The following is a 12,640-nucleotide window of genomic DNA, read 5'->3' as shown; positions in this document are numbered from 1 at the left end:
GCTTTACCTTGAACAGCATAAACACCAATTGTCAGAAAGCTCCTTGGAGAACGAACAACGTTTTTTTAGTTTTCAAGTAAATAATCTATCTGAGATTGATTTAATAATTTCACGATGGGTTCCTTTATAATCAATGATATCATAAACGTTTTGAAAAACAATGCTTCTTGCAAGGAAAACATTGGGTATGCTTTACAGTTCATTGAAAGTAAAGTAAGCATCAAACCGTGTGATAAATTGAAAGTGACTAATAAGTTGATGATACTGGAAAAAAGTTTCAAGGCTAGATTGAAGAAATGTGCTAGAAACTCGAAGAATTTTCAAAAGGATTCGAAAATCTGGTTGAACAAACCATTTGACATTAGTGCCTATACGGAAAACAAAAGTCGTGGACGGCCAAAAAAAGAGTTTAATGATCTCTGCGTGAGGAATAAACGTCGAAGTGTGGCCAAAGAGACAGATATCAACGGCAATCTCGAAAAGGAATTATACTCAGTGAGGTTGTTAGCTTTTAAAGAAAAGCAGTTAAGGCTGATGAGTATGATAGACATGTTTTTGAAAAATCCTTCAAGTGTTATGCCAATGACAACCAAAAGTGATGTTTTAGTATCTGCCGAAGAAGCGTTGGCATGTTTTATAGACAATAGTTTCTCAAAATCCCAGTATAATGATTTGCATAAAGTATCAAAAAAAGTTTTTCCGTCATATTACCAAATCAACAAACTTAAAAAAACCTGCGCACCAAGTGAAGATTTTATTTCTATTAGTGAAACAAAAGCTGAAGTTAATCTACAAGAGTTGGTTAATCACACTGCGTGTAGAATAATTGAAATACAAAAGGCAGAAATCTTGCGACACCTTTCATCTTCTTTGTGTGATTCACTAAGCGTCGTATTATTGTGCTCGTGGGGCATTGACGGATCTAGTGGACGCAGCATTTACAATCAACCGCTTCATGGTTCCGGAGAAAATACTGCATCAGACAGTGATTTATTAGTATCGGCATTAACGCCTATCCGTCTTTCGTTCATCAGTGACGATTCAGATATCATCTGGATAAACTTGATGCCTCAAAGTGTTAGGTTTTGCAGGCCAATTGTGATCGAGTTTGCGAAAGAGTCAAAAGAAAAAGTTTTACAAACAGTAGACGAAATCAAAAGCCAAATAACCAGGTTAGTTCCTTATACAATTCAGCTAAATGAAACAAGTAATGTGACGGTAAACTATTCATTTTACATGAGTTTAATTGATGGAAAAATTTTGGCATATTTAACCGACACTCTATCTATGCAAACATGTTGTATATGTGGTGCAAAACCAACCGAAATGAACAGTGTAGAGCACTTAGAAAATGGATTTATTCCAACTTCTGAGAATTTATCTTATGGAATATCTCCACTGCACTGTTGGATCAGATTTTTCGAATGCTTGCTTCACATTTCGTACAGAATTGAATTTAAAAAATGGAAGGTTACTAAAAATTTTAAAAGCATGTACAATGATCGAAAAAAAATTGTATTGGAAAAGATGTACAAGGAATTTGGTGTAAAAGTAGATGAACCAAGGCAAATGGGTGGAAATAGTACGACGGGAAATGTTTGTCGTCGGGCTTTTTCAAACATAGAAAAATTGAGCGATATTTTGCAAATAGAAACAGAACTCATAGAAAGGTTTCGAAATATTTTAATAGCCATCAACTGTTCACAGCCTTTAAATCCAAAAACTATTAGTCTATATTGCAAAGATACATACAAGTTTTACATACATTTTGTACAATTGGTACAAAATGCCTTCCACTGTCCATAAAGTTCTTGCGCATGTAGGTGAAATCATTGTAAATGCCCCAGCTCCATTGGGATCCTTAGGAGAGGAAGCAGCAGAAGGTAGAAATAAAATATACAGAAGGGATAGAAGAGAACACGCCCGTAAAATGTCACGAGAATTCAATATTAAAGACATTTTTATGAGAGCATTACAATCATCCGATCCATACATTTCAACAATATCTCTGGCTAAATCGTTGAAAAATAAAAAACAAATTCCATACCCAGACGCAGTAAAAACATTCTTCGTAGATTACAGCTCCTCAAATAGTAACAGTCCCTTGCCAATTCAAACCCAAGAAGATGATGGTACAAGTTCAGAATATTCAGATAGTAGCTCTTCGTTAGGAGACGTTATGTCCGCGTTAGATGCTTTGAATATCAATTATATTCCAGATGACAATATTTTGAATGGAAGTTTGTAGTAAATTTAGTTTGTTTTATATCAAACTTTAAAAAATCTTTAAGTTAGTATAAAAAAAAAAATTAAAAAATAATGCACCCATAGAAAATTCCAAAAATATGAGGTTTTTGCAGCGCCACCTGGCGGGATTGTCCCGAAACATCATAATTTCGTGTAATATAATAGTATTACACGATATTACAATGAAAAAATTGCAAAACATTTGATTCTGAATTTTATCCCGGCAATTTGCTCTTTTCGCTCCATAGTGCGCTGGTCGTACTTTCACTGACTAAAGTCTAATGAGCATTGGTTTTGCTTCCTTTTTTTCTTCTTCTTGAAATCCCCCAACTAAAAGTTGTTCAGTGGAAGTGGTCCGTGTGGCCTCAGTAACTTACACATACAAGATAAGTCGTTTCTAAGATTAGTCGTTCGAGCACCTCGGAAAAGTGTATCTCCTCCAATTCCCTCCCCGTCCCCGTCAGGTTTAGGTTCATTGACTGGACCTTCTCTCCACGCTGGTAACTGGAGGGACTAGGGCGACCGCGGCGCGAAATGGTGTCACTGCAGCCGTTGGGTGGTTTTCCTTTCCCTCCCCGCTACGCGGGTGCATCTCGTTGCAGGCAGTTTCCACCCTCCAAACCGGTACCGGACGTCGCACCGCGATTGCTTTCCTGCAACCAGTTTTTCTCCGTTCCCATCGCTATCGGATACTTGTTTTCTAGCAACTTCTGCGGTTTGACGGGAGTTGTGGTGTAGCGTACTTAAAATAACTCGAACTCAAAGTTTGATGATTTGTGGGACGATACTTTTGGATTATTACATTGCTGTGTGGGTTTAACATTTATTGTCAGTGAGACAGACCTCTGATGATGATGATGAGTCCCACCTCTTACCCCAACACAGGTTTGAGAATGGCGGAGTTATCATAAGATATTTGTAAGCAATATCCAAGGCAAATCACGAAGTGGTGGGATCAAAGTGACCCTTCACGAAAAAGACCAGTCAGCTCTCTTTTCCTTGCGTACAGCGATTAGCACAACTTCCAGAAGATAGAAATCGTGGAACCACTCTCCGGAGTGCGCGACCAAAAAATAGATATAGGCTGATAGATATAAGTTCATCTCATAATCGCTGGTTCACGAGAGAATTTTATTTAAAAATCTTAATTTCTTCTCTTCCCTCCAGTGTGAACAAGAGTACTGTTGTTGAGGACGGAGCAGCTGCCAAAGACGGCACCGAGTACGGTGGACACCAGCAGCAGCCGCGGAACGAGGACGTGCAGTGCAAACCGGACGATGCGGCCCCGACGGAGTCCCGCGTGGCAACCGACTTCCATCGCCCGGCTCAGTCCGTGCCCGTGGCCATGCTTCGCGGCGAGAAGTCGCTTCCCAGTGGTGGACCGGATGCGGTGGATGAGGTCGTCGTGGGGAAGCCGCCGAGCCGTGAACGCGTAAACTCTACCTCACACTACTCGACCGAGAAGAGCGGCTCGTCGGGGTACTACAGCACGAACCTCTACTCGACCGGTGGTTCCCTGGTGGACGAGCACATCTACTGCGAACCGATTGACCGTTGTCCGCGCACGCAGGCTCTCGACGTGGGCAAGGATCGCCAAGGGCTGCCTGCGTTGAAGAGACAGCCGCCGGTGGTCGGAAGTGAGGAGTCCGCGAGTGTGGCTCCAGCGAACTGTGATAGGAAGCGACGGGGTAAGAACGACCAGGAGCTGTCGGAGTTGCAGCGCAACGTGCGGGGCTTGGAGCAGTACTACTATCCCTCCTCGCTAGCGTCTCCTGCAGCTCCGGTGCAGATTAGTGTCCTCCGTGCGACTGTAGTGCAGCAGCAGCAGCAGTCACTTGGTGTGTCCGGAGTCCAAGAGTGTGGTGCGCAGGACCAGTCCTGCACAGAAGCTGGTCAACTGCAACCGGTGGAAGACCCTCCGGACCCATCGGAGCAACCCTTGTCCGTCATCATGGAGGGGATTGATGGGCAGATTCCGCGACCCATTTGGCCGCTCGATACCGACGACTCACTGATGGACATCAACCTAGAATCGTTCCGGATGGCGAACCACAGCAGTCAGAATTTGATCGGTTTCGAAAGCCCCTCGCTTTCGTCACTCACGGACAACGAGCAGTATGCGCATGGGGCGAACGGTGCCGCAGGTGAAGTCGCCCAAGGTCCCGGGGAACAGGGGCACGTTCGGAAGAAGTCACAGTACGAGGAATATCTCGAGTTCCACAACACACGCAACATTCTCGAGCAGATTCGGGGCAAGCTCAACACTCTGCTCGAGCAGCGTAACGCTGAACAGCAGGATCAACCGTCGCAGCGAGTGCCGAGCTCGGGGAATCCGTTTGCAAACTCCACGCTTGTCGGGCCGCCGGCAAGTGGCGAGACGGAGCTGGAGAAGAATATCGCCATCCTGAAGGCGGACCTCGACGGGTACTTGCGCACGATGAACCAGAAGAACGAGAACGAAATCAAGCGCTTCTGCCGGGGTATGTCGCGGGAACCGAAGGTGGTCGCGGTGCAGAATGCGGTGGAGCAGCGTAACCGATCTCGATCCGGCTCAATCATGAGTCTCGAGCACGACTACGAACTGCTGGATCGTTCGGGAGGTGCCGCCGGTTTGCCGTATGGAAGTATAGTGTCCGTAGGGTCGGAATCCCAACTACCTTACTATCAGGTCATGCCACCGATGGAAGGCGAAGGGCCGAGGCACTACCCTAGCGGTCGCCCTCCGGCAGCACTACCCACGGCGGCCGCCCTCGTGCTCAACCGTCGCAGTCCACCGAACCCGTTCGCGCAGGAAGTGCGCAGCTGTCAGCTGTTCCAGCACGGACCGGCGTCTACGTCGTTGGCCGGGTCGCATTCGTTGTGCTGCCAGCAGCGCTACCTCAACAGTGACGAAATTCGTATCTGCAGCCGGTACGGGGGTTGCGACCGGGCGGGCGGGGGCCATGCGAATGTCGCCATCGATATGCCGGAAGACGGCGAGGATAACGACTCCGACGACGACGAGAGTTTCGTCGGGGTATCGGCCGGTCGGGGAAGTGTCAGTATTGGAATGCCACCGATGGACGCGGGATCGTCCGCGGATGGCGGTGATGTGAGACGTGGCAGTCGTGTGAAAATCAAATCTGATGCCAGTAGTGACGGTGATGGTGGGAAGGGTGGCGACAGTGCCAGTGATAGTAGTGCGGGGCGGGCCGCTATGGCGCACTGTGATTTCAGCCAGCTGCAGCGCAACATCACGCTCGAGCGCATCATCCTGATGGAGAGCCTCGGGAAGGGGCGCACGGGGCAGTTCGGCGACAAGGAGAAGATGCTGCTCGAGTGGCACCAGAACAAGCCGAGCTGCTGGGAGCTGTACTACGGTGCGAACCGCGAGGAGCAGAAGCCCCACCAGACGCTCATCCGGAAGATGAAGCTCGGGCGCAAGAACACGGTTTGCATTTCTTACGTAAGTAACGTTTATCCACATTTTAGAAGTTCACGAAAACTTAAACAGCATAAGTAACCACAAGAAGTTAATTCTTATATCTCTTGTACAATCTGGTGCGCAAAGATTTTATAAAAACTAGTTTTAAACGTCAATATCAACAAAAAATGCGCAACTCCTGATTCATGGAAATACTAGCTGCAAAGCCGTAGATATAAATTTCGTCATCCAAGTCCACGGCCAAGGTTAAGGCCGACGCTGGCAAGTTTGATTGTGTGTGCCGTTGTGGGACGATAGGGGATTTATTTTTACTTTTTTTTGCGTCTTTTTCAAAACATCTACATTTCGGTGTCATTTTTGGAAGAAGACATTTTTCTTTGGTCCACCCCATGGTCACGATGTTGAGCGTGCGATAATGGATTGAATGTTTTATTTTCTCAACTTTAGTTCGTTTGGAGTGGTGTAAGGTGTTGGGATTAACTAACCCAATTAATGAAAAGATTTATTTAATATTTGTTTGAGATTTTAAACATCCAAGACAAGTTAGTTGGTTTCTCAAGTATTTGGATGTGGTTTTGGTTTGTTTCAAATTTCCTTAAATTTGATACTCAATAATTTACACATTTTATTAGCAATGATGTTAGCATATCCTGAAAAGGAAATTTTGTGTAAACTGCTAACTTGAAACGGTGACTGAATTAATTTTCCGTGCACACTACATTGCACATCATTTACCTTTTTCGAGCAAACAATAATTCACCGCAAAATTCTGTCGTTCGATTTCTCGATCTATTGACGGATCGCGTGTGTGGGTGGGGTTTGGTGCTTGGCGGGATGTTTGTAAATCGTTCGGATTCCCTGTTTTCAACTCGTCAAACATTTGTCAATAGCCCCAACCGTGCGGTCCACCGATGATGTTCCACGACTTACCGCGGTGACTTCCGTGTCAACACAAATTCGTCATTCGAAGCGGTTTTGGAGTGTCCAGTTTTTTTTTTGTTTTCTAGATGGTTTTCACAAGGTTCACGTTGGGTTGCTGATGTACGACATTCGATATTGTTCGTCTGTAGCAACCGGAGTGGCGCAAACGGCCAACCCCGCGTGGGTTAGTTTGGGTACGGTTCGGTGTTTGGCGATGGACGTTCCGTTGTTCCCCGACAAATGGTCACTCGATGGTGTTTAACTTTGGAATTCGTGTGTTTATTCGTTTGCTGGACTGCCGGAATGATAACGGCGCATTCGAACTGAACGGTTGTCCGTATAAATATATCTCCCATTTAATATCCTCCGCCATTTTGTGTACGTATTGGGCACTTTAATGAGAGTCAAAGTTAAAATATTTTCCAGTCCCGTGCCAATAAATAATATGCACAGCTTCCACTAAACAACCCAACAACAACTCGATACACAAATCCCAGAATCGGACGCCAGCATTCAGCCGTTAATTATAATAAGCCTGAAAGGTACGGCCCAGATCGGCCGACGGAAAATGGGCCAGCTCTCCTTCACCATGGCCGAGATGAGCGAAACCTTGCGCCATGGGTTGAACCCATGATTTAATACCGAACCGCTTCCTGCTCCCTGCCCGGGACGCACTCCAGCCAACGAACATCGCATCACTTCTCAAGGCGACGCTTTTCGTCAAGTACAACCACCAAGTTCCGGTGTGGTCGCGAAAGGGGTGTTTTTACTACACAAAGTACGCTACCCCATAAATCATACTCAAACCGAAACCATTCCGCTTTCCCTTTGCTTCCCGAACCCGACCATTCGAGTTTGGAGGGGTTCTCGGGTTGGAAAAGCTGACATTATGACGTCGCTGTCCATCATGTGGAGCGCGCTGGAGTACGTCCCACGCGAAAAGTATATCACAAATCTTGCGAATGCCGTCACTGGTCATGTTTGGCGCGCTGCGTACAATTTTCAGAAGCCGATTTCCGTAATTTACGGTCATAAACTTTGACTCACTTTCCTTCACAAACATTCCGCCCTAAATGGAATGAGGGCGTTGTTGTGGGCGGAAATGGGTAACCTTTTTGAACTGCAAAACTCTTCTCATCCTCTTTTGGTAGTATTTATGTCCACCCAGACCGTATCGAATTATCAAAGATGGAGTATATCCTCTAGCTTCGACATTTCGTAAGCACAGCACTGGAAAAGGAAAGCCTTTAAAAGTCTTCCGTTGTCGATTTGAAACTTTTGAGATCCTGTGGATAAATTTAGAACTTCTCGACAGCGGTAAGAAAGGTAAGAGGAAGCTGGGTTCACCTGCTCATCGGTAAAGTCTTGGTTTTGATGGATGTTTCCGGAAAGGTGGTTTTGTGGTTGTACCGAAGATTTTCCCGGAAGCACATCTCCTTGCTCACCCCCGACATCGACAGCATCAGAACGCTTTGTCGCTCGTTACCAGCCTCGGAAGGACGACGATCTCATTTTACCATCGTTCCGATATGATTAGACATAAAATCAATACACGTACTATCAGTTTGGCTCCTGCTCTGCTCTCGATGATGTTGATGAAACGGTCGTATTTCACTGCGAAAACCAAATGAGCACGGTTCGGTACGGGGACGAAGTAATCAGGAATTACCAAACTGTGACCGGATAATCGTCTCTTCAGCGCGACGCCCGATACGCAGTAGGCGAATAGTTTGTGCAAAACGCACGTTTGGCGGTAATTGCACCGTGTTCTTTATGGTAATTGGTTTTGCGCCTTCGCATGATCGAAAGTCCATAATGAATCCCTGCTGATTAAAGTACAGTATATTCACCGTGTTCTGGACTATAGTCTTTAATCTGGTTTAAGTCTAGTTTAATAGTTTTGTTTCTCGTTTGAGTGTGTTGTTTTTGGCATTTCAATTCCGTGCACTACTGTTTCAATTATTATTGAAGAATTATTGCACCGATTTCCTTCTTATGTGTCCAAATCAACATCAAGGGAATGATTCCTTCTTCCAATTATCTCAATTTAAATCCAGCGACTTCTGTTTACTACTGTTTGCATTCCTTGTGCTGCATGTTGCCAATAAGCTTCGCTGAAATGAATGCCGAGTGTTCATAAGGTCATAATCAATTAGGGTTTCGATGTCAAACGATGATCGTTATTAGTCAGGATAAAAATGTCATGTCGGATCATGAATGGGTGGTCTTTTTTTTGTCCTTTAACAATTCTGGGTGCAAAAAAGGTTGTTGGTTTTCTGGTTTTACTTTCGCGTTGCATTAAAACCGAATTAAGCTGTTGTTGTCTTAAAGGGGAGAGTTCAAGTAAATGGTATACTTGTGACACCATTATTTCTGAAAATGATTGTTTCAAAATCATTTGCAAAGCGTTGAAGTAAACAATTTGTTTTCAACATACTTCTTTCTTTTTCTGTTAATAACTATGGCAATACCGAAATGAATTAAGTTATGAATTTTTCAACTGTTTTTCCATTATCAAAGCAAATGTGACTGCACAGTAGCGATGTTGGGGAATATTTATAAACTATTGCTTTTTTTCCAATTCTTCTACCCTCCTCACGAACGCTCTCTCCTTTAACTTCTTATCTCTTCACCTGCACATCATTGCAGCTTCTTCCATTAGGCGAAAGGCGATTTAAGGCGAGGCGGAGCGAAATTACAAGTGTTATTATAATTGCTCACCCATCGCCATGTCTGGCCGGGTGGAAGGAGTCGGTGTGGCGTACTACTCACTGACCTACTCCGCGGCCGGCAAAATGGTCGCTGCGGGTTTGTCGGCCGAAAAATTCGGTGATCGATTGACCTGTGCCGAAAAACTCATTTCCAAGGTTGCGCCTGTAGTGCGTTCGCGTGCGTTGTCTGTTGTTGCTGCTGTTGTTGTTGTTGTTGCTGGCGCGGTTAATTGAGTGGGTTGAGGTGGGTGGTATTTCTATCCCCTTTCCCAAACTCCTCCCTCCGAGCCCGCCGGTTTGGCACACACTTGCCAACTTCTTCATTTTATTTTTACCCAGCACCGGTGCGGTTGTTGTGTGTTGCTGTTGTTGTTTGCTGGTGGTAATTATGCGCGCTCGCCCTATGCTCCAGGTGCGGTGTTTTTGATGGTATTGGCGCAGATTGGCGCGCCAGTGTTTTGCTTATTTGCCGGCAGTGAAATATGCAAATCACGATGCGATCGCGAGAAGCGAGAGTTCGCGCATAAGGGTGTAGGTAGCGATTATGAGGTGAACAACATCATTGGCGATGTTCGACAGTCGTTGCCGCCGGAGAAGGGACTCGAAATCAATCAAACAACATGAAGGGAGTAGAATTGGGGTTGGCATATCGTTTTTTTGAGGGATTATCCTTTGTTAGGTGTGCTGTTGTGGGTGTGGCTTCACCAGGTAGTGATTTGCATGAAATTGAATGGAAACTACAGGGGCGTATGTTTAGCATGAACATATTTGCCTTGTCTTTGCATCAGAGAGTAAGTCAACTTACACCCAAAATATTCCAAACCAAAAATAGTTCAACTGAACTACACATTATTAATGTCGTCAACGTACTGCACCAACCTAATGAAACCCCAGTCAATGTCATCACGTACCAATCACTAAATGGATGAACACAACATTGCCTCCAATTCGAGGGGACCGTTTCAAATTTGTATGTTCGAAATCTTGTCAAATTATTATTATTATTACCTTCGCATTGGAGGCGAGTACGGCTGACCGTGGGCATGTGTCGGGCACACCGAATTTAGTTGCGTCGACACGTACGCCAGCGGTGCAATGTAATTTGGCGCTGGTTCGTCTGTCAAGTGCTTTGTAGACATGGGAGGGGATTACGTGGTGACATGTTCATGGAATGCCAAGAAAAGATGACCTCCCCCCGTCGGTGCACTTAACGATTTACGGCGGATCCCAGATAGTGTTGCGCCTCCGGCGAGGCGTACTGCAGTTTGGAGATGTGTCTGTGGGATGCCTCTAGCAATGAGACACGCAAGCTGTTGCTGGTCAGTTTTTTCTGAAGAGAGTGTTTGATGAAAAACAAACCACCGCTTCTTGTGTGATAATTTAAGGGTTTCTCTTCACACTGTGCCGTTTTGTTAAGCTGAGTATAATGTTGATGGAGGATCTTCTTAATTTCTTTTAGAGTTTTAACACACAACCCAAACACTTTCAAAGCCCTATAATTTTATCAATGTACTCTTGAAAATTTTTTACTACGTTAGAGACGTTGGTCGCACGAATAAATTTCATAATTAAAGTGTTCAATAGATAGTTTATGGTTTGTATTGCCATGTTTTGTGAAAATCCAATGATCATACACAGTGATTCTTCTGCAATCACGCTGTCCAAACATGTCCCGGCTAGCTGCAAACATTTGATCTGTGCTATATACACTTACACCTGCTCCCGGTGAGGACAATATGTTCGCTGCTGCAACCTGCTGAGTTGCTACGTGTTGTCGCGTGGCGTTACCGCACGGTGCGATGCCAATTAGCGGGTCCCAACAGCTGGGCTCGCACTTGTACGCCACGAAATTGAACTTCAACCCTCCTGAGCCTTACATCACAACCGGCATCACCCTCCAGCGGGAGGCGACACTGTTGATCCAAACCATCATGCAACCGCGAGCACAACCGGTGACCTAAAGAAAAAAGGGCTGAGAAAATGTATATTTAACTGTTGATTTTATTTAGTTTGGTATATGCTATTTGTTTCATCCGGCGTGGTCAACGCAACGGGAATACGGAAGATGGACCTCACTTTGTTCGTGGGAGGGGTGTTGTGTCTCTTGAGACAACTTGATTATCTTGATTCGGTCGTTCAATACAATATTCAAATTTCTGTACAATAATTAGATGAAAATACTTTGCTGTGAGTACTTCACATAAGTTCGTCCAGTGAACAATCTCCATTATCTTACAAGACGGTTGCCCCATGGTCACCGAACGGAGACGTTTTTGAAGCTTTCTTTTTCACCACCACAACCCATTGTTTTCCGAGCGGCCACATTGGACACGGGGAATCAACACGGCCGGCATATCGTCACGTTTGCGTTTGTGCTCCCGAGAAGCTCACCAAGAAAACACGCTGAGGGCGTCGTGAAGACGATGGAGCATTTTGTCGCGTGTCAGGTGACAAGGTGAAAAAATGTGTACAATAAAAGCAGATTCGTTTTACATGTATTTTCTTGCATATCATCAAACGGCAGAGCAATACCTGTCCCGAGGTCCGCACCTCGGTTACATTTACGAACACACGCATCGCGGTTTGGTCAAACGAAGTTAAGCGATGGAGTAATATGAATGGAAAAAAGGCAAGGAAAAACGAGCATTGGAAGGCATGAAACATGCACATCACCAATAATAAACGTTGGCGGCGGCGATGATGATGATGATGATGATGATGTTTTATTAATTCGGTCAAAGTCAAATAAATACACGTACCAAAGCGCAAAGTAAGTCGTCGACGTCGTCGTGCTTATGCTCTCCTCGATGCGGAGCTTCGTTTTGGTGGTCAGCTGTGGTCGAGGAGGAGTCGGAGCACCCACGGGTACACGGGCGGAAAAGTGCACGACGCCAATGTACCTGTGACGGTGGAGGGAAAATGGTTTGTGCACTTGGCGCGATTTGTCATCGTCGAGACTGGACCCCTACTGAGTCTTGGGCATGTTGGGGTAGGTCGGTAGGTTTCTGCTTGTGGGAGGATTATTGTTCACAGATTTATTCAGGGATATGAGGATTTTTTTCAATTGTCTTTAAGAATTTATACAAATTAAAAAGAGCGAATTGAATTTAATTTGTTTATGGGGGTTTCAATTTTTCAAGAAGTTTTAAAACAGCTTAATTAATCTTGCACTTACGTTGTTTGAAGTTAAAATGTTTGTAAAAAGAATAATGACAATAGAATATATTTCATCGTGCTGATAAAAATGATCAAGGCTCCCGATCGATCATTGAAGGCTAGATGGGAACCTTGCATGAGCCAAGCGTGGAGTTTTGAAAAGCCGCTGACAAATCTATCT

At 44.9% G+C, this 12,640-nt stretch overlaps 1 protein-coding gene across 1 annotated transcript in view; it reads left to right on the top strand.

The window, feature by feature from the left end:
• Positions 1-12,640, top strand: part of LOC131283151 (uncharacterized) — a 54,820-nt gene that overhangs the window by 21,524 nt on the left and 20,656 nt on the right. Inside the window, exon 3 of the mRNA XM_058312729.1 lies at positions 3,415-5,692. Coding sequence (XP_058168712.1) covers positions 3,415-5,692 — 2,278 coding nt within the window. The remainder of the gene's footprint in view (positions 1-3,414; positions 5,693-12,640) is intronic.

The sequence above is a fragment of the Anopheles ziemanni genome, chromosome 2 (assembly GCF_943734765.1).
Source record: "Anopheles ziemanni chromosome 2, idAnoZiCoDA_A2_x.2, whole genome shotgun sequence".
Classification (NCBI taxonomy): domain Eukaryota; kingdom Metazoa; phylum Arthropoda; class Insecta; order Diptera; family Culicidae; genus Anopheles; species Anopheles ziemanni.
This window is presented reverse-complemented; position numbering and strand designations above follow the sequence as displayed.